This window comes from Polychytrium aggregatum, assembly GCF_025602895.1.
Source record: "Polychytrium aggregatum strain JEL109 chromosome Unknown BJ171scaffold_23, whole genome shotgun sequence".
In the NCBI taxonomy this organism is placed as follows: domain Eukaryota; kingdom Fungi; phylum Chytridiomycota; class Chytridiomycetes; order Polychytriales; genus Polychytrium; species Polychytrium aggregatum.
Window position 1 is genome coordinate 522,899 of NW_026516225.1, and position 25,224 is coordinate 548,122.

Consider the following 25,224-nt stretch of genomic DNA (forward strand, 5'->3'; position numbering starts at 1 on the left):
TCGCGCGTTGGAATTGCCATTCGCCAGTGTGCATGTCGATTGTGGAGACCGGAGAGCGACGGGAGATCCTTCACTCGGAGGTGATCTGTTTCATTTCTCATGGCATAGTTGGACGCACGCCACCACAGACTACGCTGACACATGGATGCCCCATTTCCCCCCTGAATCGCCCCCCCCCCAGCTGCAGTATCGCCCAACTACGGTGTGCCTGTGTCTGGAGCGACGATGTGTGCGATCATACCGCAGCACATTTTGGCCGACTGCCACAACTTGATCACACACACACACTGGCTCCAGCCACTCGATCCGGCGGCTGGAGCCGGAGAGTGCCTGTTTTCAGGCGGTCCAGCGATCTGCCCTCGCCTCCCTGCTCTCCAGCCCGCTCTCGGCCAGCAACAACCATGTCGATCTGGGACACCCTGCCAGCCATTGTTATCGGAAGCGAGAGCGCCGCCCAGCTCCAGGTACGCCAGCAAACACACACATGCCGCCTCTCCCTATACCTGTTTCTCTCCTTCTGCGGAATTTCGACCAGCGCGGTTCAGTAGCAGCAGCGCTGTGCGCGGCCGATCACAGCGAGCAAAGCACATCGAGACACCGCCCGATGCCCAAGACGCAGCGATCGCTCACCGCAGGGCAGGGTGCTTCTTTCGAACCGTGCTTCTCGTGTCGTCACATCGTCCTTGGATGATCGCCATGCGGATCCGATGCCGATGTTTGCGCTCGTCCCCGTCTCCTGCGCTTTTCTCCTTCCCTTCACAGCCGTTGCTTGATCCAAGTCTGGCAGGAAGTTTTTGGGCTTTCAGACCGATCTGGCGGTGGGCGACAGCCCCGGCCCACAGGAATGAAAGGGAATGCGATGCTGACACCACTCCTCCGCTTCTTTCTATCCTCCTCATCGTTCGTCAACCTTAGGGTGCGCTCACGGAGAAGCTTCGGGAGCTCGATGTGTCGTCGCCCGACATTGTGGCCGAGTTTGTGGTGATGATGTGCGCCAACAAGAAGAACCGGGACGAAGTCGAGAACGAAGTCCGAGACAGTACGTCGCTGGATCTAGCAGCCGCATTTGGATCGGCTGGAGGATAGATATTGCGGAGGAGAAGAGCGACGCTCGATGCCAGGCTGCGTCGCCGGTTGAGTTGCACAGTGATAGCGCAGAGAAGGCAAATGGGGTGAATGAGATGGATTTGTTGTGCTGCTTGAGGAAGCATGCGACACGGCGGATGGCCCATGGTTCGGCCCCTCCCGGCCCTTGGGCTCTCGGATCGATCGAACCGCTCCTCGCAGATCACCATGCTATGCTGTGGATGATGTCGATGGTGCATCCCAACTCATCCGCTGACACGCTCGCCCTTCTCTTGATTTATATCACCGCTGGATCCCTGCCCCTCGATCAGTCCTGACCGATGGCGAGCTCACGGCTGTCGTCACCGAGTACACCTTCCAGTACCTCGCCGGTATGGCGCAGACGGGCCACCCACACGCTGGTATCGACGAGTCGGACGAAGACGACGAGGAGATTGTCATGGAAGGTATATCCACAGGGCATCGGATTGTATCGAGTTTGGGTCGGTGTGGCCGGCCGATCGCCGCGGCCACCGATTCGGGAACGGCGTCGAGTTTGCCCAAGCAACAACGCACACCATTGCACTGTCCTGCCAACGCTGGTAAACTTGCACGAGTCTCGTCTGATCTGTCTTGCTCCCGCACCCGTGAATACCGACAGAAATCACGCAGCCTCCGCCGGCAGCTCTTGCCGGCTCAACCCATCGATCCGGATCGGGGCCAAATCGTCTCCTCAGCTCGGCCATTCGTGGTGTCTCGGATTCTCTGTCGGATGCCCAGTCCAGAAAGCGCCGCCAGCCAGACGGCAATGCGGGGCTCGCCCAACCGCACGCACAGTCGCAGCACGAGCCAACGGAGGCCTCGACCGCCGAGCAAAAGTCAAAGATCAGAAAAATCGTCTGGAGTAGCGCAGCCGAATCCAGCCCGTCGGAGCCCCAGGCGGCGCCGCAGCGGGAGGTCTTTATTTCCAAAAAGTTTGGCAACGCAACCGGGTCCGAGACCGACAAAACATCCTTCAAGGTGACGGTCAATGTCGCAAAGCAGCAAGCCAACGATCTACGAGAGCTACTGAAGTCGGGCAAGCGCACCGCAGCTCCGTCCGGCGAGCTGGAAGGGCCGGCCAAGACACAGATCCGGTGCAGCTTTTGGCCCGCTTGCACCCGCGCCGACTGCAAGTTTGTGCATCCAACCAAGGTCTGCCCCGAGCTCTCGACCTGCACCAAGGGCAACGAGTGCCTGTATATCCACCCGATGATGCCGTCGCCAGCAGCCGGCCGAGTCGAGTGCAAGTTTGGGCTGGGATGCACCCGGCCCGACTGCCCGTTCTACCATCCGAACGGAGCCGCAGCCGCACTCGGCGCACACCCATCTCTGCGAGGCCGAGGCGGAGCTCGGTTTGGTGTGGGTCGTGGTGGGTTCGCTGGGTCTATGACAAAGACCACGGTCAAGTGCATCTACTACCCAAACTGCCTCAACCCCAGCTGTCCATTTGTCCACGGCGACGGCGGCGACGGCGGCGACAGCAACAAGACTGGCCCAACCGCCGACGCCCCCGCCGGTGATGCGATCGAAGCTACTGCCGCCGCCGCCGCTGGTGGTGCCGGAGCCGGCGGATTCTCGCGAGCGCCGATTCAACTCCCATGCAAGTACGAACCCTTCTGCACTCGGCCAGGCTGTCCGTTCATACATTCGTCCGCCGAAGCAGGAAGCGGGATGAAGAAGCACGCGCGGACATTTGCCCTGCCAGACGATCAGACCGAGAAGGTTGCAGTCGGCAGCGGTAGCGAGACCAACACTATTTCGTAACAAAAGCGACGTTCTCGTCGAGCTGCATTGCGTCACCACCCCTTCCTGTCCCTTGCCCTCTGTACCATCATCTCCATGTGTCTGTTGAAGAGCGAATGCTGGCTGGCTGGCTGACTGTTGCAGCAGCGCCAAGGATGCTCGCCCCATGCACGATGGACATGCGCTGGGCCCAAGCCGTAGCAGCAGCAACAACAGCAATCCAGTACACCCAGCAAAGTCGGACTGGCCTGACGGGGGAGCCGGTGCAATACAGCCCGAAACCCGCCTCGATGCACGATCAGATGGCTTGGTGTGTGGTGGTATTTCGGGCATTGGGTGGCGAAGGGATGAGGCGCTGGCATCGACCGGACCGGTGGCATCGGCAGCAACAGCAACATCGACAGCAACATCGACATCGGCAGCAACATCGGCAGCAACATCGGCAGCAGTACCGACAGCGACAGTAGTGGCTGCAGTGTTACTCGCGCCGTATTCACGGCGATCCCCGCCATGAAAAATTTGAGCCGATTGCTCATGGTGACGCCCGCGGCCTGGCTGGTGCACCCAAATTCGCATTGCACAGGCGGCCTGCCGAGTGGTTCGCAGGATGCGCCTTGCTGCCCAAGCAGGGGGCCCATGGAGGATCGGTCTGCGCTGGGGTCGTGTGCTCTGCGGTCTCTGCTGGCCATGCCGTGGTGCCGTTGCCACCAAGACACAGCCATGCCGAGCCTGCGCCGGGATCGACACAGGATCCGCGCCGATATCAACACTGGCTCTGCACCAATGCCGGCGGATGTTGCCATCCATGTCCTCAGCATGCATCTCTGCATCGGCTGCACATTGCCCGCCACAGCGGTGCTGGTCCAGCAGCGTCGCACCAAGCCAACTTGCACAGGCGCCACAAACGAGCTATCTCGGCTATCGCCCAGCTGCCATTGGCCCCCGCACGGTTCGCACGAATTGGGGGGGACACCCCGCCGATGCAACACCGTCCTTCGAGCCCGACGCCTCATGCGGCCGAGGAGATTACCGCTGCCTGTCCAGATGCGACCACTATTTGACACCGCTCGCGGCCTGCCTCCAGCCTCCCCCCCTCGAGCTCAGAGCTTCCTGCTAACCCAAGTTTTGCTCCTGTTCGGAGCTTTTCGGCTCACTTTCTCGCCAACTCCTCCACTCTCCTCGTTGCGCGCGATGGCAACTCGGTCTCTCGCCGCACTCCTCCTGTTGCTGGCATGTTGCGCGCATCTGGCCTCGGCCCAGGGCCAGAATGTCTCGTCGACCATCAACAGCTTCAGCGACACCATCAACTCGGGCATCTGGGACCTGCCCATCTGGGTCCGATACGTCCAGGGTGTGCTGACCCTCATAGCCTTCACAGACTTTCTCCTCTTCACGGGGAGCTTCCTGTACGGCATGATCCTGGCCAGTTTGGCCTCCAAAGGGTTCTTGAACAAGGTGCGTCGTCTGCTGCTCGAGCAAACCGAATGATGCCGGCCATATTCGTCCGGGTCCGCTGTTGGCCATCAGAGAGGCATCGACAAGTACCGAGCTGCTGTCGCTCTCGTGATCGGTGCCTCCCCTGTCAAGCACATGACACTTCGCGTCTGCTGACCATGAATACCCTGCCGCCCTGTCCCCTACAGACCATGCCTTTCTTGTCCTCGATCTTGTTCCTGGTCCTGCGCTTCTGCTACTTCCCGTTCCTCTATGTCCTCATCCCCGTCGCTGGTCTGCCAAAGTTCCCCATGTGGGTCAACCAGTGGGTCTTTGTCGGCTTGGTGTTCATGTACGTCACCCTGCTGATCGCCCCAGTCACCTTCGGCATCATCTATGCCGTCAAGTACCGCAGCTGGGCCAACGCCAAGCACAGCGACCCCAGCGTCCTCGAGAACGCCCGCCAAAAGGTCGACCAGCTCAAGCAAGTTCCCAAGATGGTCGTCGTCATGCCCATCTACAACGAGGAACCCGATGCCCTCATTGCTGCCGTCAAGTCGACCGTCGCTTGTGAATATCCCTGTGCCCAAGTTACCGTCTTCTTGAGCTTCGACAACTCCGAGGAGTCGGAGCTCTTCCTGGCTCTCATGAAGGTTCTGACCCACGGCAGTGAGCGACCCGAGGGCGGCTATGGTGCCCAGGTCCGCCTCATCTACCGCGGCGTCTACTTTATTGTCAACCGCTTCCCACACGGCGGCAAGCGCCACGTCCAGGCCCTGACCTTCAACCAAATCTACCACGATCCGTATTTCAGTGAAGACGACACCCTGGTTCTCTTTATCGACTCGGACATTGTGCTGTACGAGGACGCCATGGTCGAGTTTGCCACCGCCCTCGACAAGAACCCCAAGCTCGTCGGCATGACCGGCTTCATCTCGGTTCTCGCCAAGAAACCCAAGTTCTGGTGGTGGTTCCAGGACGTTGAGTACGTTATCGGTCAGGTCTTCAACCGAGCCCTCGAGTCTGGCCTGGGTGGCGTCACCTGCCTTCCCGGCGCTCTGGTAAGCGAACGAATGCCTTGCCTGCTGCACCATCCATCGGCACATTGCCTGCTGCACCATCCATCGGCACATTGCTTGTGCAACCAAACTCACCGCTCTCGTCTCGTCGTTGCTGCCTTTCCGCCATCCAGACCATGATCCGCCTCAAGCAGCTTGGTGTCGCTGCAAACACATACTTCTCCGAGCTCGACACCAAGAATATCTTCAACTACCACCGCTACTACCTCGGCGAAGACCGCTACCTGACCCATCTTCTGATGGAGCAGGAGCAGCGCAGCGCGATCGGATTCTGCCCCACAGCCCGTGCCAAGACCGAGGCCCCTGCCACCTGGAAGCAGTTCCTCAAGCAGCGCCGCCGCTGGCTGCTCGGTGCCTTTGCCAACGAAGTCTACTTCCTGTCGAGTGCCAAGCTGTGGGCCCGTGCGCCGCTCCTGCTCACCTACGTGACCGCCAACTTTTCGTGCCGCTCGACAGGCTTCTTCTTCTTCATCATTCTCTTCCAGATGGCGGCCGGATCCAAGTTTGACCCGACGGTCATGTACATGATCTGGGTGCCGCTGCTGTTCTTCTGGATCCTCGTCTCGATCTTTGCCATCATTCTCAAGCGCTCCAAGGTCGCGCTGATGTACCCGCTCATGCTGTTGTTGAATCCGTGGGTCAACCTCTTCATCAACATCTACTCACTCAAGACCTGGAACTTGCGCTCGTGGGGCGGACCCCGCACCGATGTCGCCACCGTGCCCGACAACATGGTCCACCTCACCGATCTCGTCCCCGACCCAGATACCCAGACGCTGCGCGACTACGATATGGACGACCCCGTGCTCGATGGCAAGGGCAAGGGTGGAAAGGCCGGTATGCACGAGGAAGAGGACCTCAAGCAAAAGGGCGTCGACTACGACGTCGACGAAATCGTCGTCATCCAAGACGACACCTCGACGCTCTATGGCGGCCCATCTCGTCGGCCCTCGATCTCGTCCCTCAACGACGGCATCGATCACCAGCATCCCGCCACCGGCGATCTCATCAGCCGCCTGGCTCTGGTGTCCAAGATTGTCGAAGAAGACGATTCGCCCACGCCCTCGTCCTCAAACTCGTAATCTTCTTCTTGCGCGGCCCTGCCTCCGCACCTCCTGTTGGCCATTTTGTATGTCCACCATATCTTTTCGACACTCCGTCTCTGCTGGCAGGCTCTATGATGTGATATTCGCTGTTCTTCATTCTATGTGTGTACGCGCCTGCGCTGGCCACTATTCTCTATCGCTTCGCCCCCTCTTTCCCTCTCCCTCTCTCGCCGATGCTATCTATATGTTGGCTGTGTATTCAAGTCCAACCAGGACCCCACTTTTCCCTCTGTCAGCCGTAATCGTGACCAACGTGCTTTATTCAGCGGGATTGTACCGAAACTGTGTATCGTAGCCACAGCGTCCACACGCCCAAATGCGACGCTGCATCAGAGTCCATCGACCAGGCCTGGTCTGGCTCCTGAATACATCAGATTCGTCCACAGCAATCGCCTGGTACACTTTCTCTGCCCAACGAATCGCTGCTCTGCGCTGCGAGCGACCTGCTGTCCGCAGTCCATGGTCAAAGCAGATGCATTCATGATGCCGCCGCCATCTCGACTCTCATATCCAAGCTGCGCTTGCTCGAGAGCCCCTGTGAACATCACCGTTGTCACACACCTTTCAATGCCGTGCCAAGCATCTCAACTGGAAAGGTGCAATAATAGAGTTAGTACTGCGGCAAGACTCAGGACCACAGCCCACAGCCATGCGTCCGTTGTGTGCAGCCCACAGCCATGCGTCCGTTGTGTGCAGCCCGACACTTGCACTTGTCCGACTTACGATGCGAGAGCCCGTGGCTGGCCAGGTTGCCGACAGCGTCGATCAGGAACCGCATCGATGCGCGGAACTCCTCGTGGAGGTTGTCAAGGGTCTGGCTGAACTCCAGCTGTCGCATTTCGATCTCGCGGACGACGCTCTCTTCGAGCCGTTCGAGGTTTTGGCGGTGGCTCTGCTGTGCCATGGCGATTGCTGCCCCGGCTGTCCCGCGCCCTGTCGACTTTGGAATTGCCCGCCGTGGCTGCGTAACAGGTGCAGTCGAAGGTGTGATTTCGCCGCCAGCCCTGAAGGTGCCCGGAGGACCTTTGCGCTGCACCCTCAGCCTCTCCAGCGTCGCCGGCGCAATTTTGACAGTGCTCCAGGGATTCCCGGGATTCCGGTCGGGTCCGTCGATCTCGCGGTCCTCGGCTTCTGTGGACTCGCGTGGAGACGGACGTGCCAAGGGGTTGTCATAATAGTGGCATAATAACGTATACGCGATGCAGAGCTCCATGGTTTCCTTGAGCTGGTTCAGGATGACGAGAGTCTAGTGGTGGGATGTGGCAGCAAGTTTATCAGCCAAGACACCGGATCTGGCCCCACCGTCACAGTCCAGCACCGTACCTTGGGGTTGAGCAGACACCGATCTCTAACGGTGGTTACAAACTCGTCGTGCGCGGTTTTGATCTGCTGAATGTCGCAGAATGTGGAGATGCTGGCCAGGAACTTTGTGCTCTCGGTGTTGATTACCTGCGGGCCAAAGCCGCATCAGCGCCAATAGCAACAACCGATCGATCCGAGGCGATTCGTCCATTCTGCTACGCTATACCGCCTCTGCTCTCCGTCCAGCTTGCACTGCATTGGTCACCACGCAATATCGCGGCTATCTCGACAGCGTCCGTAAAGTGCCCAGCATTGCTGCAGCACCGAGAACACACCGTGGTCATGATGTAGTTGTGGAAGGTGTTGATAAAGTGGTGCAGCTGACTGCGGAGAGCCACGCGCTTGCGCTGGATGTCTGTCGTCCACGGACTTCCCCGACCTCGCGAGAGCTCCTCGGATGTGAGTAGGCTAAACTGTGTGCGTTTGACCTGGAATAGGAGACCCGTGATGAGGTTGTACTTGTCCAGGATCTCGGGTGTGATGATGTTGTTGATGGGCCAAGGCGCCTGCGGTTGAGAATATACCGCACCGTCAGTTTCGCACATGGAGGGGAGCCGTCGGCGGCCGTTCCAAGACAATGTCGTTGCAATTGGCTTACTTCATAGTGAAGGCTTATCGCGGCCAGATGCTGCAGAGCATCGGGGCTGGTTTTACATAGGTCTGGATTGCAGATAGACGCTCCCATAATGGAAGAGTCCACTACAATGTCGGAGCATGTCACTAGCTCGTGGAACAGACTACCGATAATGTGAGGCTCGAACCACAAATCCCTTGTGAGAATCTGCAAGCAGTCAATCGAATGGCGGAAAGGAGAGTATGAGTTCGTAAGACAGCATCAATCCAGCAACGCAACAACTGAGGCAAGCAAGTTCGCAAGGCGCCGTCATTGTGGACTGTGGTCAGGACGCACGGTTCAAGGGAAGAAATCAGATCACTGCCGAGGTTGCATCGAACTCCCACCTTCTGGTAAACGGCATGGCAAAACGATTGCATAACATGTCCGGCCATGAACAAATAGACGGACTGGAGGCATTCCAGATGCTGTCTGAGCTTGGCGCTCTGAAACAAAAGCTGAGTTGACAGATGCGAGGCCAGCTCGTACTGCGGCATAATCTCAGCACGCATCGCCGAGACCAAGGTATCATCGAACGGCTCCCAGAGGCAGGCTAGCGGGCGGAATGGCGGAGTTGTCGTTGTGTCGTTGTGCCGTTGTGTCGTTGCATGGATTGTCGATCCAAGACAGCGGTCCACAGAGATGCAATTCAGGGCAAATGGCGTGAGAATCGAGCCGCACTCCACATTGCATCTGCTCTGCTTGGTAGCAGCCGACCAAAGCAATGCCCTCCAAATGTGTGCCAAGGGTATCAATGACATATTACCGAACATCGTCCTGGAAATGATGTACGGAGAGCGTCTCTTGGGAATGCAAGCTACGAAACCATGGAGTCGGGCAACAGTCGGTGCATTCGGGTGACTGAGCGGATAGTCAGGGAGGTTCTGTGGCGAGGGATCTTCACAACCAACCGACGCACTGATTCTCGCTACTGTCCTTCCGTGAAGCGATCCTTGGGTTGGCCGATTGCTCGGAGGGATCTGCGAGATGCGAAACGACACAGCTGATCAATCACTGTTCATTCCGCGCAGTCGCTGAAGAGCATAGCAGCGTTGATAACGATGTTGGCGAATCCACCCTCCAAGGATCTATCCGGGGCTCGCCTTACTTCAGCGCCATGTGTTGCACGGATCACATTCAGCGCCTTGCCAGCCGAAAAGATATGCTCTCTCAGCGGCTTTAAGAACTTTGGCAGAGGCGTTTCCTTGAGCCGATACCGCCCGTCCCAGAACCGATACGAGTGCTGAGCGACCGTTGTATCTCTGGAAATTCAGCATCGGAGATGAGCCAGCGATGCCAAACAGGGATGCCCGATACTGTGAAGCAAATATCTGGGGCTTAACAGCAGATTCGGCGGGAAGACGCGCCGCACTTACTCGTGTATGAAGAACTCGTTCGACAAGTCATGGATGGATCCTTCGTAGATCCATGCTTCAATCAAATCCAGCAGCGGTCCTGTTGATCTCAGAAACAGGTCGGTGTAGAGTTCGAATTCGTCGGGCGAGTTCGAGCTCTGGCTGTTCACCATGCCGTCATGCGTGAGAGCGCCAATGGACCAGCAGAGTTATGGAGTGGTACAAATCCAAGAGCAGGATAGATGACACAACTCGGAAAGCAAACAAAGATGTGGGGCATGGTATAAAGGATATAGTATGTCCAAGAGAATTGTCACGGAAACTGAACGATCGTATCCCTCGTCTGTGGGTGTGAATGGCGCCCAAGCGGCCAGAACGCATGTCAGCGGCTGCATACCAATCCATGAAATCCAGCAAGATGTCGAGGCATTTGCGGCTCCCTGTTCCTATCATTACCTGACAGGCATCGGCGTTGGACTTCGTTGGTGATGTGAGTGAGCTTGCCGAGTCTTCGAATCGAAGGCATGAGCTCGGAAGTAAGATCCAACAATGTGGCGACTTCCGGTGGCTCATCACCTGAGGATAAAACAGTTGGTCAAGAGTGTCCTGATCATCACCATCACCATCACCATCACCATCACCATCACCATCACCATCACCATCACCATCACCATCACCATCACCATCACCATCACCATTCCGACGACCAAGCAGAGAGGCGAAACATACGGTGGGTCCTCTTGAGCGTGTATCGGTACTTTCTTTCCAGCATTGCCAACGTTTCGCCGAACTCGGCACTGTAATTGGACAAAGCGGACGCAAATGCCTGTGCAGTCCGCGAAAGGCCAGAACCAGCCTCTTGAAAGATGCTGTATCGTCGATGGGGCAGTTCTTAGCATAGCAAGCCGTTGGTAGCTGGCGCGATCGCAGTAGAGGCTCTGATCGATCGTACGTACGTCTCGTTGAACAGCCTCAGCCGATCCATATCGCTACCCAGCTGGGCGAACGGTGCCAGCAAGGACTCGAGTGCCGAGTCAGTCAGGTGCGTTAACGACATTTTCCTGGAGAACTGCAAGGAGCGATAGCTGTTAGTCTTTGACGGTCGTTATGCTTGAGCGACAGGCCGCACAACTGGATCTGCGACAGGGCGAGGGCACTCACCCGGTAGGATCCATTACCGTCCTTGATGAACGCATGGGTAGGTAGCCCGGCCAACATCAACAGGGTCTCCCGAATGACATCGAGTTCAGCGACGTAGCAGCCAGAGCCCGCTGCGAGGCCCGATGTCCTGGGATGACTCGCTTCGTGACGGTAGAGCGACGGATCTGCATCAACCAGTATAATGCAGCTGAGTCGACCGCACTTGTTCATGGTCATATCTGGCAGAACTCGTTCATCCCACCAGATTGCGGACACCGAATCATACTCAGCGACGTAGCGTCCTTGATGGAGAATTCCTTTTCGACCTCTGCGCAACCGTGTGCCAGGACGAGACTGCGTTCAGCTCGAGAGTCGCCTCACTGCAAGCATCAGCGGCAATCGCAGCATCCAGAACATCCAACAACATCCAACAACATCCAACAACATCCAACAACATCCAGCATCGCGACTCGCCTTTGATCGTCTTGTAAGTTTGCCAGTACTGCCGGGCGACAAGATCCAGTACCAGCGCCGAGGACTCGTTGTTCTGCGGCTCAGCCTCGAGTTGCTGTGGGAGACGGTTGATTAAGATCGGACGGAAGGACGACGGTGCTTCTCGAGAACAATTTGGTATCAAGAGTACACCGTGTACTGGAAGATGAATCCGTCTCCAGCGTTCCATAGCGCCACACTGTACCTCCGGTGGGTCATGGTATTCGGGAATGTACGAATCTCCTGCGCTGTCAGACTCCCATCCTGCGAAATCGTCATCGTCGCTGTCCAGAGTATCATGGGCTTCCGGGACAGTGTTCCAGTGAGCCCCAACGAGAGGCTCCTCCCCGATGATGTGCTTCCAGGTCAAAAGTTGGGACTGCGCCTCGTCTTCCTTGAGGGGGCTGGGTTCGTACTGGTGGTCGACAGGGCTCCGGGAGAGCTCAAGGATCAGCCGCAGCATGTCGTATTTCTGCATGGACAGCCGAGCGGATCAGCATGCTGGGCTCAATGAGGGTATATAGGCGCTGTATTTTGTTGGATTTGGTTGCATCTACTCACTTCAGGATGAACGAGGCGATTGGTGAGTTGTCCCAAAAGCTCGGTCCGATCTCCTCGGTTCCGGATCTTGAGCTTATCGCGCAGGCTGGATGAAGATGAGTAGATACGTCCATGGTCAGGTTGCCTGGTTCGGACGACAACAACGGCTGGCGATCGCTCATCTCAGCATATCATGAATTAATCGGCATCCCCAGGCCGTCAACATGCCCATTGAGCTGCCTCTGGATCTGGTTGGGATTGGTTGAGAGGAACGAGTGCATTTTGAGGGTCCGGGTGTGCTTCAGCCGCGCAGCTTGGAACTCGGGGGTTGTCGGCGGATGACCCGTCAGGTGCTCGACGAGCTGGTCGAGGAGCTCCAGGGCAGTGCGGTCCAGGACCATATTGCGGGACAGGAAAGCGGCGGCCGAGCGATCGTGGACGGGGCTGATGCATGGCCAAGGAGCTGATGTGCAATGAAGGAAAGGGACCAAGAGAGCGGACAGCACGCTCTCGGGGCCTCCTCGGTCGGCGAGAGCACGTCTCGTCCTGGTTTGTTTGATCATGGTTTGTTTGATCATGGTTTGTTTGATCATGGTGGAATGATTCGGGATGCGTGATATGCAAGACTCAGTGTCCAAGGGACTGGTGCTGTGGCTGCTTTTGGGAATACCTCATATGATGGCTCGCAGAAGCAAGGGAGGGTATACCCATCGAACCCTCGGAGTCAAGTATCTGCCCGATGCGTTGAACAGCACCATCGCCAGATGCCCGTGAGCCCGAACACATCCGACAATTCGCTCGACCTATCTTGACATCGGCACATCACTCGGTCCAACGGGCCGAATGCACATTGTATCTCAATACTGTGCTCCTCAGTCCAACAACAGTTGATGTGCAGGACACCACTCTCCCGTTTCGCTCTGCACGCCCTGTAATGTTCGCAACATGGCCACATACGTGAGCGATTTACTTGAATATCATGAATATGTGCAGGCGCTTCAAAGCGTGGCCATCGCAGCTCATGCCCATCATGACAGTATAACCAGCCTCTTAGTCGCAACGCGCGAGTCGATATCGTTCTCAGCGATCGGCCAACCATACTCAGCGCCAACCTGCACCAACATTGGCCCGCACGGTGCCCAGCAGTCCAATCTCCAATGTCCCAGCCCATCGGCGACCTGCCGTTCGCAATAGATCAGTGGCCGCGAAGGAGACCACCGAACGACAGGCAGCTTGGCCCACTCTGGATTCGTTTTTCAAAGCCTGTCTCATCGCTCGCATCCTCACTCGCATCCTGGCTGCCATCGATCGTTTCCTGGGCCTGCCAACCTTCGTCTCTGCCAAAGCAACTGCTTGGTCGTATCGCTCACCATCCTCAGGGTCATCGACCCAGAGTCCCTTTCCATCGCCCCAACCACACCCGCCCCCAACAATACGCCCGCACTCGCATTGGGTCTGAGTCGCCGCATGCAATCGCCATCGTCCACCAGCATCTCTGGGTCCCACGCCCCCTCGCTCATTTCGCTATCGACTCTGGGAGCGTCGGGGCACGCCAGTGCATCCGAGAAGCAGCGAAAGGGCCGAAATACGCTGCCCAGCCGTGGAATCCGAGGAACCGCCGAGCCGGATGCCATCAGCTCGCGCATCCAAGTTGCTGTGCGCATCCGGCCACCGTCGCAGTCCAGGATCCTGTCGTCGTCGGCGTCAATCATCTCGGGAACGTCCTCTCTGGCGGCGTGTTCGTCGACCATCACGGCCCTGTCCAAAAACACGTTGTCAGTCTCTGATCCCAGTTCCCGAAAGCCCCCTCGGCCCTACTCGGTCGATCAGCTGTATACCGACACCTCCCGGCAGTCCGAGATCTACGAGTCGTCTGTACGCGGCATCATCGACAAATGCCTCGAGGGCTACAACGGGTGCATTTTTGTCTATGGACAGACGGGCTCTGGCAAGACTTTCACCATGAGCGGACACGCTGGCGACGAAGGCATCATGCTGCGGGCGGGGCGACATGTCTTTTCGTTCATCGAGGCATCGCCGCAGGTCGAGTTCAAGGTGAAGGCCAGCTACATGGAGATTTACCAGGAGAACCTGACTGACCTTCTCATGGGGAAGAATAGCCAAGGTGGGTCTTTGAGAGGGCGCAGCGGTCCAAGCACCGAGGCAGGCGCAAGTACCCATGGGTCGCTCGGCAAGCGGCAGCAAGTGAATTCATCGACCAGGGCAACGCACGGATGAGCGAATGCGCCAAATATCCTGTGATTCGATGCACCTTTCTCACCATCGTCGCGCTGGCTGCTGCTTCTCCAGGTGATCTGCGAATCCGTCTCGACCCCGAGTCCCTCACAGGACGAGACGTGTATGTGCAGGGTCTCACGGAGAAATACATCACTCGGTACGAGGACTACTTGAAGGTTATCTCAACCGGGGCTCGAAACAGAACCATTGCGGAAACCAACATGAATGACACCAGCTCAAGGTCCCATTGCATACTGACGCTGATGATTCATCAGTGGCCATGTTCCAAAGCCGCTCCGCCAGACGGTCTGGACGAGATTGACGAGATTGCGCCAGCAGCCGAGTGTCCAGCCCCGGTGACGGCGTCGGCGGCTGTCGCCGTTGGCCCCCAGAAGGTATCCAAGATCCACCTCATCGATTTGGCCGGCTCGGAGAGATGCGACGGCACCCAGGCAACCGGATTGCGATTGCGTGAGGGCATCAACATCAACCAGTCGCTCCTGGCGCTCACCAACGTCATCCATGCGTTGACGGCGTCGCAAAAGCACATTCCGTACCGAGACTCGAAGCTCACGCATCTCTTGAGCGACAGCATCGGCGGCAATTCGCTGACGCTCATGATCACCTGCGTCAACCCGGCACGCTCGTGCTATGAAGAAACAATATCGACACTTCGGTTCGCGGAGCGGGTCAAGAAAGTGACCAACCGCGCGCGCATCAATGTGGAAAAGACATCGCTGAGGTAAGGCACAGCATGCACCCACGCCTGAGGAATGCACCGCACCACGTCGGCTCGACTGTACAGGCTTTGCTGATCCTGTCTACACGGCTGCGGATCCAGGATATCGGAGCTCGAGTCGGAGCTGGCGTTGCTGCGGTCGCTCCTTTCGACTTGCCGGTGCTCGGACCCCAAGCCGGTGGTGCTCGAGCAGGGGCAGCAGACCGAGGACGACTTTGCGGGGCTACCGCGAATTGCAAGCATAGCAGACCTACCGAGTCTGGTTGATCTCGATATGGTCGTTCCTTCGCAGCGGGACATGCAGGTCCAAACCATCTCGATGTTTGCGGCCAATGAGCCCATGGCCGGCGTGGACTGGAGAGCCCGACTCTCGAGGTGGTGGTTCCGAGCTCGCGAGTGGGTGCGCAACCCAAAGGCCGCCAAGATTGTTCCCCAGTCCATCTCCAAGGTGCACAGCGAGCGAGTGCAAGGCTCGCTCACTCACAGCGGAGCCAGAAGGACAACGTCCACGCCGGGGAGCGGCAGCGTAGCCAGCGACCTGCCACCGCACAGCGTCTTGACCGAGGAGCTGCTCTGAGCCCGCAGGAACAATACACGGATGCATTGGGCTGCAGGGTTGTAGCGCATCGATGGGATGCATTGCGCCGATGGGTTGCTTCATCCGTGGGAACGGGGAGCGAGGCTGCTCTCGGTGCGCTCTCGATGTGCTCTCGGTGCTCTCCCGCTGGCCGTGGCGGTGCTGACACCGCCTCCGTCCAAGCCGCGCTCTCCATACAGCCCTCCGGCTCGGCCTTCGTCCTGCTCTTGCATCCATTGCCCTCAACTCCATCGCCCTCAACTCCATCTGCCCTCGACTCCGTCTGCTCTTGCATCCATCTTCCTGCCCTCGGCTCCTTCTGCCATCGACTCTGTCTCCGTCGATCTCTGGTCTGAACCGTCTGCATCCTCCAGCAACATGGTTGTTCTGTCGCTTCTGTGGGCAGGAGCCTTGGCATCTCTTGCCACCCTCTCCTCGGCGTCGTCCGACAGTGGTAGGACGCCTTTGATTCCTCTGCGGGCACCGGCGCTCTGTTGGGCTCGCTCTTTGCTGCTTGCGGTCGTATGGATCCCTGGTACTCTTGAGAGACACCGCGGATATCAGTCGCTGACACCACTGTGTCTCCCCAACCAGCACCCGTCCATCTCCAGATCCGAACTGAGGAGTCGCAGCCCACTGTCGCCCCCGACTTCCCGCATCTGGTCGGGCACGAGCGTCTGCTTTCGTGGATGAACCGCTCGGTCGATCCATGCCATGACTTTTATGCCTACACATGCGGCGGCTATGATGCCAAATACGCCAACCAGAACCCGGCCAGTGTCCTTGCGCTCATGGGTCGGTCCAACGCCAAGCTGGTCCAGAATATCTTTGAGCAAAAGATTGATCTGTCCTCCCAGTCTAGCGTCGATAGCACCCTGCTGAAGAAAGCCGTTAGCTATTACCAAGCCTGCACCGACGTCAAGCTCATCAGCTCTCGTGGGTTTTCGCCGCTCAGGCCCTACGCCCAGAAGATCGTGGACTATTGCGCCCCCTCGAGTAACCACAGCGTCCCGTGGATCTTTGGAAAGCTACAAGAGATGGCCACGCCGCCGCTGTTTGAGACGGTCTACGACCAAGTTGCGCTGTCGTCCGACAAGGGCATGCGGCTGATCTTTGATCCGGCCCCGATGTACCAGGTCGATCCCTCACTCGTCAAGCAGGTTCTTTCGGTCTATGTGACCGAGAATCTCATCGAGCTGGGAGACTCGGAGCTGGATCAGGTGGCCCAGTGGATCGTCGATCTGGAAATTGCCGGCATCGGACTGGTCAAGTCGATATCGTCGTGAGTATCTTGGCCTCGGAGCGAGCGATCACTGGTGGCTGAGCACGCTTGGTTTTGGCTCGGGAGCGGCTGCACTGGCAACGAAGCGCTCGGCAGTCTCAGCACGTCCAGCCTCTTGTGGCCGTCGAAAAGCTAATCCTGCCCGCCCGATCCTCTCGCCCAACAGCAAGCGGGACTCGGCAATGATATACGAGGACATCAGCACCTACACCAACGTCGATGACCTCAGCTCCCTCACCAACCTCGACTGGAAGGACTACCTCGAGGCCCTGGACATGCAAAAGGTCAAGAGTGTCTATCTCTCCGGCGACCACGATACCTGGATCTCGGTGTTCAAGAGCATCTCCAAGTTTGATCGCCAGCACTTGGGCTACTTTTTCCTGTGGCGCCTGGCCTGTGCTCACTTTGGCAAGCTGAGCACTCCTTACTACGACTTGAGCGGCAAGATTCTCCAGGGCATTGTCCAAGTCCGCCGACTGGATGCCACGCCTTACGACCGCGTCTCGGTGTACCAGGCGGACTGCGTCCGAGAAATGGGTATCAACCTGAACTATCTGACCGGCTATCTGTATGTCAAGAACGCATTCAATGGTGAGCGCCCCGGCTGCATTGGCCGCTTTGGTGGATTCCTCACGTTGATTGGTGCCCTCGATGCCCATGCCCATCATGCTGGGCAATTGTTCGCGCTGGCCGTTTCCAATCGCTGCTGCTCTGCAACCACCCGCTGATCCTTCATTGCTATCTTTGCTGGCCTTCTCATAGACACCCAACTCGCCCCGGCCGAAAGTCTCACTTCAAATATCCTTGGGTCCTTCAAGGACATGATCGCCGTGTCGCAGTGGCTGGACCAGTCGTCCAAGGACGCCGCCGAGCAGAAGCTGCGCTCTCTCACCGAGATTGTCGGCTATCCCGACTGGCTCAGCAACTCGCAGGTCGTCGTCGACTTCCACGCCAGCCTCGAGTTTTCGCCTACGACCTATCTTGAAAACGCGATCACAGCGAGCTCGTTCAAGGGCCTTGCCCTCTCGCGCGCTCATCTCGCCAACGAAACTCGCATCGGCACGCTGATGGGATATCCGTGGGAAGTCAATGCCTTCTACGAGCAGACCACTCTGACGATGCAGATCAATGCCGGTATCCTGCAGCGCCCACTCTTCAGCCGCAACAACCCAGACGCGATGAACTATGGCTCGCTGGGCACCATCATTGGCCACGAGGTTGGACATGCCTTTGATTCAACTGGATACACGATCGACTACCGGGGCCGTCTGCACAGCTGGTGGTCGGAGGAGTCGCGGAGGAACTTTGTCAGCCGCGCAAAGTGCTTTGCCGACCAGTACGGCAACATGACTCTGACCCTCAACGACGGCAGGGTCGTCAGCATTGACGGCGAGGTGACCTTGACCGAGACCATCGCCGACAATGTTGGCCTGAACGCAGCGCTGCGGGCCTTTTCGGGCAAGATCGGCCAGTCCCAGCTGGACCTCCCTATGGATGGCTTTGCCGGCCTCACGGCCTCGCAGGTCTTTTTCATCTCCTTTGGACAGACGTGGTGCTCCCCTCTTGCCGACGAGCTGGTGCTCCACCGAGTAAGTGGCTGTCCTTGCCTTCTGCTGCTTTCGTTGACCGTGCTCGAGGGTTTCTTTTGCGCAGAAGTCAGACTAACCGGCCGGGCTTTCGACTGCAATTGCGACAGATCTCGGACAAGGACCCTCACCCCCCGAGCCAGCTCCGCGTCGCCGGTGCCGTCGCCAATCTGCCCGAGTTTTACACAACCTTCCAATGCAAGCCTCCGTCCGCCTCGTCGTCGGCCGCCACCACCAACATGTGCACGCTCTATTAGCAGCATCGTCGTTCGCTAGAGAACCGGGGCCAGCCAAAGGCTGCGGGCTCCGTCACGATTCCTATCTCGCTTGTTCTGCATCCGGTGTATGAACAAGAGGACCAGCTAAATCATCCCTTACCACACCCATCCAGCAATATACACGGTGAATGTTGCCATCCTGAGCGCTGTTTTGTGAGCGCCTGCTTGGGGGTAGCAAAAATAGGCAGGATGTGACTTTATTGTATTCAGCAATGGCAACGTCCCTTGAGAGATAGTGGCAAACACCAAGTTAGTCCACTTGAAAAGAGGGGGGCGATTGGTCCCTTGCCGCATGATGGCGACTCGAGACTGTCCAAAGTGAATGGCCGTGCGTCATGGGCTCAGGCAGGGTTGCGGAGGGTGTAGTTGGTCATCCATGTCGAATTTCTGTGGATCGATGAGGGCCAGCATATGCAGACCACCCAACAAGCATCAGCAAACACATTGGCAAGTATCCCACAGGTCCCAGCAAGTATCCCACAGGTCCCAGCAAGTATCCCACAGGTCCCAGCAAGTATCCCACAGGTCCCAGCAAGTATCCCACAGGTCCCTGCATGCACGGCAGCCCCTCCAGAATGCCTCGCCACGACCATGCTCTCACCTGGCCTGGATGGCCTCGACGATCCGGTCGACTTCATAGCAGAGGTTAGCGACCTGCTGGTCCCACTTGTTCAGGCTGCTGCCGGTGCTGAAGTGGATGAGATGGTCGATCTGGTCGATGGTTCCCAACAACCGACCCTCGCTGATCATGCGGCTGGCGACCTGCTCGGCCTGCTCGGGGGAGGTCGAGAGCAGCGCCCCCAGCTCGCCAAAGGAAATATTGTTGTAGAGCTTGGAGGCGGCCAGGATGTTGTGCTCGATAACGGCTCGGTCGAGGACGGTGGTGCCGTCACTCAGCTTGGCGAGCTGGTGCTCCTTCAGGGACTTTGCAAACTCCTGGACCTCCGCCGGCGAGAGAACCCGGTCGAGGTACATTTTCTCGAGGATGTGCTGGAGCCCGTTGGCCTTGAACTCAGGGCTCTCCCGGATGCGCTCGTCCTTGTAGAGGGTGGCCAGCAAACGGCTTCGCTGCGGACCAGCCGGACCCAGGACCGCACATGTCACGGCCTGGATCAGGCACTGGATGCGGTCATCGTCCGACATGAGCTCGGAGATGTACGACAGCTCAAGATGCTTTGCGGCTGCCTGGAGGAACGAGCGCTTGTAGTCCAAGACTCGGGCCTGGGCGGCCTTGTATCGCAGCTCGACCGAGCGGTCTTTGCAGTCATGGATCAGGTGCGAGGCTCGATTGAGATACATGTCGGCCCCGACGCCGTCTTCGTCCTCGATCATGAGCTGCACAATGTGGATGTAGATCTTGAGCTTGTACTCATTGGGGATGGTGCGATGGCCCGAGTCCAGGGGAATGCCTTGGAGGACCCGAGCAGCCTCGCTCCAGTTCTCCTCTTCCTCATAGATGTCGGCCAGTTTCTCGCGGATGCTGGAGATCTGCAGAGAGCCATAGTCCATCACAGACAGATGCAGCAGAGGGGACATGTGGGGTCAGTCGGGCGATGGATATGAACGATGACTGCAAACAGGCCGTGCGAGTCCGCAGAGTCGGTCAAGTCGGTCAAGCCGTTCGAGTCGTTCGAATTGGTGGTATCAGCCGGCTCACACGTCCCTCCGGTCGGCTGGTTTGCTTGTCCATCTGTCTTTCAATAGTGCAGCAGCGCAGCCGTCGCCCCGGTGGTGAGCTTACTCTGGTTCTGCTCCTCCACCCCCTCCCTCCCTCCCGCGAGCAAACAGACCCCACCTGCTCCTCGAACGCCAGGGCCCTTGACTCGATCTTCTCGAGGGCATAGACCCAGATCTCTGCGACAGGGCGCAGGTCCTTGATGTCCTTGGTGCTGGAAAAGAACGCATTGATAAAGTCATGGATGATCTGGCGAGACACGGCGAGGCCGAAGGACTCCTGGACGGCGTGGACCAAGAACTCGCGCAGGGATGCGTAGACGGCCGGGTCTCGATACTGGAGGGTTTCCGGGTCCCGCTCGCCGGCGAGGAGTTCGTTGAGGAGCGCCAGATAGGCCTGCGGCTTTTCCTTCTGCTGGGAGTCGAAGATCTGCTGCAGCCTCTTTGAAAACGTCATGGCGGAAGTTTGATACCGGACGATGCGAAGAGGCAGAGCAGCACGGACTTGGGCCAGGGTTGAGCCAAGGCACGGGCGGCTCGATCCGGCTCGATCCGCCAGTGTGTGTGTATGTGTCGGCCAGGGCTGTTCGCTTCCCACCCACAACCAGTTCGTCCATGACCACCACGGCGAGGCGGGAATTGGCATCTCTCGCCGATGGTTGTAATGCTCAAAAGTGAGCCGGGGGCACGCAGCTCTGTTTCTCTGGCGAGCTTGCTTTGGATACTAGAAACACACGCCCCAGCCCATCAATCCACAGCGTACAGACTATGCTCGGAGACTGAGAGCCTTGGACAGCTCCGGGAACCCAACCGCGAGACCAGGAAAGTGCTGAGAGATGCTGTCAAAGGTAAACCTCATGACCCGGCTCTGCTCCGGTGTCGGTGGATAGTGGATGTTGTTGTCCTCGGTGTGGGGGCCTTGGCACCAGCGGTGGATCCAGGCCGTGACAATCTCGCGGGTGCCGCTGCGGCCAGTCATGTAGATGTGAAAGATGGTGGCAATGAGACTGGGTAGTGTCTGCAGCGGTGGTGCGAGGAAGTAAATTGGCAGCCAAGGTGAGTACGAGAGGCAAGTGAAGGAACCGCAGAGACCAGATATAGGCACAAGTATCCAATCGGCTTGCGTGCCAATGTGGCCTGGGGCGACAGCTGCGACAGTAGTTGGAGGGAGCATCCACCTCGTTCAAGCTGCGTGCATCTGTCGTGTGGATATTGCTCCCACCAGCACGGTTGCTGCCCAACGGCAAATGATTGCCAATACTATGTACCTACCGGAAGCACATCCTCGCCAATCAGCTTTGAGAATCCATCGATGGCGTCACACGCCATGCGACAGCACTCTGGATCCGACAGGGCCACATAGAGGGCCGGATGGATCTTCAGGAACAGAGCGGTCCACTTGCGGATGCTCGTCTGGTCGGTCTGGTCGGTGGACTCGAGTGTCGGCAAGGTGCTTGAGGTCTTGTTGGGCAGCAACTGCTGCTGCTGCTGTTCTCCGAGCTCGGATTCAGACATAAAGTTGACCTGGATCAGGCAGCTGCCCAGGATCTGAAGCTGGGCTGCAGACAGGGCGCTTGGGGTCTCGGAGATAACCTGGGTGGGCACGATTTGGTAAGGAATTAAAGCAATTTCCGGCATCGCACTCTGCTCAGATCTACACGTCCTCTTCCAAGCACAGCTCAATCTGAGACAGGATACTTTTGGAAAGGGTACTTCAAGCATCACAGCGCGGAGCCTGTCTCCGAGGACACATACCGTATTTGTCACTCCCGCTGCTACCCCAAACGTATACCAGGTGTGCAGGATACTTGGAAACTTTTGCCGAGCCATAAAAGGCAGCTCAAAGCTCACTGACGACGGTCCGTTCTTCAGAAGCTGGTTCTGAAGCTCTGATTTGAGGTTGATGAAGGTTCGAACAAACGGCGTGCACAGCTGCGGATGATGAAGGAGGAGTGGCGACAGGACGACCAGGGCTGAGCAGAGCGGCACACAGGGGTTGTTAGCAGAACGTTCGAGCCAAAGTGGAATCCAGATCACAGGTACAGGCAAGGTCGCGAGGGTGTAAAACATCCTCCTTTCTGATCGGGCAACGAAATCCCTGCAGTATCAACAGTGATTGATAACCTACTGTCTCGCAAGACCTCATCCGGTGCCCATCGTAGAAACGAGGCGATGGCGCTGCGGGCCCCAGCCATCACAGGTGAGTCAAACTGCCTGCTCTCGAGGACAGATGTCACGAATCTCATCCAAGCCTTCAGAAAGTGGGTGGGACAGTGTGGAGATGCAAGGCAGCTCTTGAGTCCGCTAGAATCCGATTCATCTATCAGCTCCGTCAGAAGCTCGTCGCTGATTTGGATTCCATGTCGGATCAGGGCAGCCATGATCAGCAAAGCGGCCGAGATTTCAAGCATTTCACATGGGCTCGAGAGCAGGACCGGGATCGATCCGGATACGGCATTGGTGCGGCGATAGAGTCGACGGTGGGTGTTGATGAAGGTAAGACACTCGGAGAGATGCAGGGTGGTGTACTGTGCCTGGCTTTGAAAGTTGGTGTGCTTGTTTTGGTCGCAGTAGAGCAGTGAGCACAAGAACAGCAGAAACAGGCTTTGTGGAGAAGTGGGAATGCTCAGGGTGGCATGGCCTTTGGTAGAGCTCGGCTGGGTCATTTGCGACTGAAGTCAGTGACCCAGTGAACAGCAGAGACAGCAGGGGTTAGATGCAGGTCGAGGATGATGCGGTCAGGCACGTTGAACCGCACATGCAGTCATGGGGATGTGTGTGAGTTGTGGCTCCCTGGAGATGCACGAAAGCGGAGCGACGACGGTCCATCGTAGACCACGGCAGACGAGGATCCAAAAGCAGTAGAAGGGGGGGACGGCAGCTACCTTCAGGGTCAGCAGAACCCGGGCTTTCTCCTGGTCGCTCATGTGCGAATTCATGAAGGACTGAACGATACTGGCGACGTACGGGAACTTTTCGATTGAGGACGCCTTGAGCTGATGGATGAGATGATTGTAGTCTCGGGCTTGGGAAAGGCGCTGGAACGAGTCGCGATTGAATGCCACCTGGAACACCGCGCCAAAGAAGCACAGGACCGAAACAAAGGCTACAGCGCCAAGATTCCAGACAAAATTGAGTAGTGCATCGCTGTGGAGAGGCATGGTGTCGTGTCGGCAGCACTCAAGGGACAAGCAGCAGCCGCAAAAGTTATCCAGAGAATGTCCAAAGGCTAAACATACCATTGAATATCTTGGTCATTGCCGAGAACGAAGCCACGGCAGGCAGGATGATTTCAAATATCAGATTCGAGTCTGAGGGCAGGCTATGCTGGAGAGCGAGTACAAAGTCCTTTTCCTGGATGAAGGGCATGTTTGTGCGTGGATGTGAGCGAAAGCAAGGCCACCGTACTCAACAGAGAAGCACTGCATACCTTGCAAGCCTCTACTTGGAAAGCAAACAGCCACAAATGGAAGCTCAACATGATTGGCAAATGCACACGGCAGCACTCACCTTGGAGCCCATCTGGCTCAATGTGCGCTCGAGCTCGTCTTTGGACATGGACTCGATCCGAGAGCTGAGTCGCTCCCTCAAGGCATTTGTCTGGATGGATCCGCGATTGAAGGATATGTTTGGGTCGACGATGCCAAAGCTCGTGAAGAGGATCTTGAGCACACTGACCCTGCCAAAGTCGTCAGCGTCCCTAAGCGCAGGCACATCGACCGGAGCATCGTTTGTGTTTGGAGTCTTTCCAAGAAAATAGTTGGCACCATCTGGGTTGATGATCGAAATGTTGCATTTTGGGTCACCGGCAACTTTCCGGTTGGACGAGGCGGCTACTTTCTGTGGTGCGGCCCCTGGATTGTTTGGAGGAGAGGAGGAACGCACATATGGCTCAATGCCGGAGAGTTGGTCGTCCAGGACGGATGGCGAGATGGTTCTCTGCGGAGATGCAGACGAGGAGCTCGCTCTGGATGCTCTGTGTTGGAATGCGGGAACAGGATATCAGCTGGAGAGGGTCGCGAAGGTGACCACAAATGTGCCTCACTCGGAGCGGGTTCGGAGCGTGGGCGGTCTGGTGCCTGCGCAAGTAGTGCAACGAGAAGAGGACCTCTTTCTTGAGTAGAGATGGGTGAAGAGCAGCGAGAGGAGATTGACGGCCGAGTCGGGCTTGGATTGCGAGACCGCCTGGGCCAGCTCTCGCGGGATGGGGATGCTGAGTTTCTGCAAATAGTGTGAATGCGCGCGGTGAGACCCAGGCCGCATCGGGTGGCAAGCAAGAAGGATCGAGTTGCAGCGGAGAAACATCGAGTTGCAGCGGAGAAACATCGAGTTGCAGCGGAGAAACATCGAGTTGCAGCTGAAAAGTATAGTCGACCGAGCGCCCAATTGGCAATGGGCAGCATCGCGAGGCCGGTCGCGACAGCAGGAGCCGGCCCCGTGCATAGTAATGGAGCAGGCACAAGCACCTGAAAGTGTCGCTCGAGCAAATCCCAGTTGTTTTTCTTTGCGGCTGAAGCCGTGCCAGTGTCAAAGGCGTGCATGGACACATCGCTCGGATAGAACTTTGAGAGGATCTCGGCGACAAGAAAGCCGTTGGCCAGATCACTGCAGACGGGATTCGCGGATGAGCACGCAAGGGACGGACGCGGCGGGTGGCGAACAGAGAGCGCCAGGGGTTGCTCCCAGAGACACGCGGCAGCGAAACGCACCGCTTGTAATTCTTGATGGAATAGGAGAGGTCGAGCGACTGGAGCCACTTGATGGCTTCTCTGGAGAGGGCCGCCATTGCGGGGATGCGTGAGACAACGACTGAGCCTGGAGAGCCAGGGGTGCTTCGGGACAGACGCCCCCCTGTGATGCCGAGCGTGGGAAAGTTGCC

At 57.7% G+C, this 25,224-nt stretch overlaps 7 protein-coding genes across 7 annotated transcripts; 4 read left to right on the forward strand and 3 right to left on the reverse strand.

The window, feature by feature from the left end:
* The first annotated feature begins 368 nt into the window (after positions 1 to 368).
* BJ171DRAFT_599946 (uncharacterized protein) lies at positions 369 to 3,146 on the forward strand. The gene is made up of 4 exons (XM_053114968.1): positions 369 to 464; positions 916 to 1,039; positions 1,398 to 1,532; positions 1,727 to 3,146. The coding sequence occupies exons 1-4, from the start codon at positions 402 to 404 to the stop codon at positions 2,869 to 2,871; spliced, it is 1,467 nt and encodes a 488-aa protein (XP_052965802.1). The 5' UTR covers positions 369 to 401; the 3' UTR covers positions 2,872 to 3,146.
* Positions 3,147 to 4,041: 895 nt separating this feature from the next.
* BJ171DRAFT_425083 (chitin synthase-domain-containing protein) lies at positions 4,042 to 6,445 on the forward strand (the record flags this gene model as incomplete). The annotated part of the gene is made up of 3 exons (XM_053107700.1): positions 4,042 to 4,305; positions 4,494 to 5,345; positions 5,477 to 6,445. 3 exons carry the CDS (start codon positions 4,042 to 4,044, stop codon positions 6,443 to 6,445), a joined length of 2,085 nt encoding a protein of 694 aa, XP_052965803.1.
* A 542-nt stretch (positions 6,446 to 6,987) lies between these two features.
* On the reverse strand, positions 6,988 to 12,436 carry BJ171DRAFT_139363 (Spc98 family-domain-containing protein). Its single transcript, XM_053105708.1, has 19 exons — positions 12,200 to 12,436; positions 11,993 to 12,077; positions 11,637 to 11,903; positions 11,414 to 11,507; positions 11,226 to 11,267; positions 10,961 to 11,124; positions 10,756 to 10,868; positions 10,529 to 10,668; positions 10,256 to 10,375; positions 10,094 to 10,142; positions 9,821 to 9,982; positions 9,553 to 9,706; positions 9,211 to 9,424; positions 8,792 to 8,997; positions 8,430 to 8,612; positions 8,107 to 8,337; positions 7,793 to 7,918; positions 7,193 to 7,715; positions 6,988 to 7,057 (listed from the first exon to the last, which is right to left on the reverse strand). Exons 1-19 carry the CDS (start codon positions 12,370 to 12,372, stop codon positions 7,023 to 7,025), a joined length of 3,081 nt encoding a protein of 1,026 aa, XP_052965804.1. The 5' UTR covers positions 12,373 to 12,436; the 3' UTR covers positions 6,988 to 7,022.
* Positions 12,437 to 13,438: 1,002 nt separating this feature from the next.
* BJ171DRAFT_460210 (P-loop containing nucleoside triphosphate hydrolase protein) lies at positions 13,439 to 15,561 on the forward strand (the record flags this gene model as incomplete). Its single annotated transcript, XM_053108432.1, has 4 exons — positions 13,439 to 14,096; positions 14,282 to 14,491; positions 14,561 to 14,951; positions 15,051 to 15,561. 4 exons carry the CDS (start codon positions 13,439 to 13,441, stop codon positions 15,523 to 15,525), a joined length of 1,734 nt encoding a protein of 577 aa, XP_052965805.1. The 3' UTR covers positions 15,526 to 15,561.
* A 203-nt stretch (positions 15,562 to 15,764) lies between these two features.
* On the forward strand, positions 15,765 to 18,808 carry BJ171DRAFT_443289 (uncharacterized protein). Its single transcript, XM_053108113.1, has 5 exons — positions 15,765 to 15,979; positions 16,120 to 16,807; positions 16,974 to 17,398; positions 17,570 to 18,396; positions 18,504 to 18,808. The coding sequence occupies exons 1-5, from the start codon at positions 15,904 to 15,906 to the stop codon at positions 18,648 to 18,650; spliced, it is 2,163 nt and encodes a 720-aa protein (XP_052965806.1). The 5' UTR covers positions 15,765 to 15,903; the 3' UTR covers positions 18,651 to 18,808.
* Positions 18,809 to 18,827: 19 nt separating this feature from the next.
* Positions 18,828 to 20,817, reverse strand: BJ171DRAFT_509417 (uncharacterized protein). Its single transcript, XM_053111390.1, has 3 exons — positions 20,467 to 20,817; positions 19,273 to 20,159; positions 18,828 to 19,058 (listed from the first exon to the last, which is right to left on the reverse strand). Exons 1-3 carry the CDS (start codon positions 20,800 to 20,802, stop codon positions 19,013 to 19,015), a joined length of 1,269 nt encoding a protein of 422 aa, XP_052965807.1. The 5' UTR covers positions 20,803 to 20,817; the 3' UTR covers positions 18,828 to 19,012.
* Positions 20,818 to 21,023: 206 nt separating this feature from the next.
* On the reverse strand, positions 21,024 to 25,131 carry BJ171DRAFT_599952 (uncharacterized protein; the record flags this gene model as incomplete). Its single annotated transcript, XM_053114969.1, has 10 exons — positions 21,024 to 21,363; positions 21,618 to 21,938; positions 22,101 to 22,318; positions 22,474 to 23,017; positions 23,231 to 23,451; positions 23,585 to 23,699; positions 23,856 to 24,321; positions 24,454 to 24,566; positions 24,812 to 24,950; positions 25,055 to 25,131. The coding sequence occupies 10 exons, from the start codon at positions 25,129 to 25,131 to the stop codon at positions 21,112 to 21,114; spliced, it is 2,466 nt and encodes an 821-aa protein (XP_052965808.1). The 3' UTR covers positions 21,024 to 21,111.
* Between the last annotated feature and the right edge of the window lie 93 nt (positions 25,132 to 25,224).

Excerpts from the sequence above, each read along its gene's own strand:
- BJ171DRAFT_599946 (XM_053114968.1), top strand. The coding sequence starts at position 402 with ATGTCGATCTGGGACACCCTGCCAGCCATTGTTATCGGAAGCGAGAGC. Across the intron at positions 465-915 it reads AGAGCGCCGCCCAGCTCCAG|GGTGCGCTCACGGAGAAGCT; the intron begins GTACGCCAGCAA and ends CGTCAACCTTAG. Across the intron at positions 1,533-1,726 it reads CGAGGAGATTGTCATGGAAG|AAATCACGCAGCCTCCGCCG; the intron begins GTATATCCACAG and ends GAATACCGACAG.
- BJ171DRAFT_139363 (XM_053105708.1), bottom strand. The coding sequence starts at position 12,372 with ATGGTCCTGGACCGCACTGCCCTGGAGCTCCTCGACCAGCTCGTCGAG. Across the intron at positions 11,508-11,636 it reads AATACCATGACCCACCGGAG|CAACTCGAGGCTGAGCCGCA; the intron begins GTACAGTGTGGC and ends CGTCTCCCACAG. Across the intron at positions 7,058-7,192 it reads CAGCCACGGGCTCTCGCATC|TTGAGATGCTTGGCACGGCA; the intron begins GTAAGTCGGACA and ends GCACCTTTCCAG.
- BJ171DRAFT_443289 (XM_053108113.1), top strand. The coding sequence starts at position 15,904 with ATGGTTGTTCTGTCGCTTCTGTGGGCAGGAGCCTTGGCATCTCTTGCC. Across the intron at positions 16,808-16,973 it reads CTGGTCAAGTCGATATCGTC|CAAGCGGGACTCGGCAATGA; the intron begins GTGAGTATCTTG and ends CTCGCCCAACAG. Across the intron at positions 17,399-17,569 it reads TGTCAAGAACGCATTCAATG|ACACCCAACTCGCCCCGGCC; the intron begins GTGAGCGCCCCG and ends GCCTTCTCATAG.
- BJ171DRAFT_509417 (XM_053111390.1), bottom strand. The coding sequence starts at position 20,802 with ATGACGTTTTCAAAGAGGCTGCAGCAGATCTTCGACTCCCAGCAGAAG. Across the intron at positions 20,160-20,466 it reads CCCTGGCGTTCGAGGAGCAG|ATCTCCAGCATCCGCGAGAA; the intron begins GTGGGGTCTGTT and ends GGCTCTCTGCAG. Across the intron at positions 19,059-19,272 it reads GTCGAGGCCATCCAGGCCAG|AAATTCGACATGGATGACCA; the intron begins GTGAGAGCATGG and ends ATCGATCCACAG.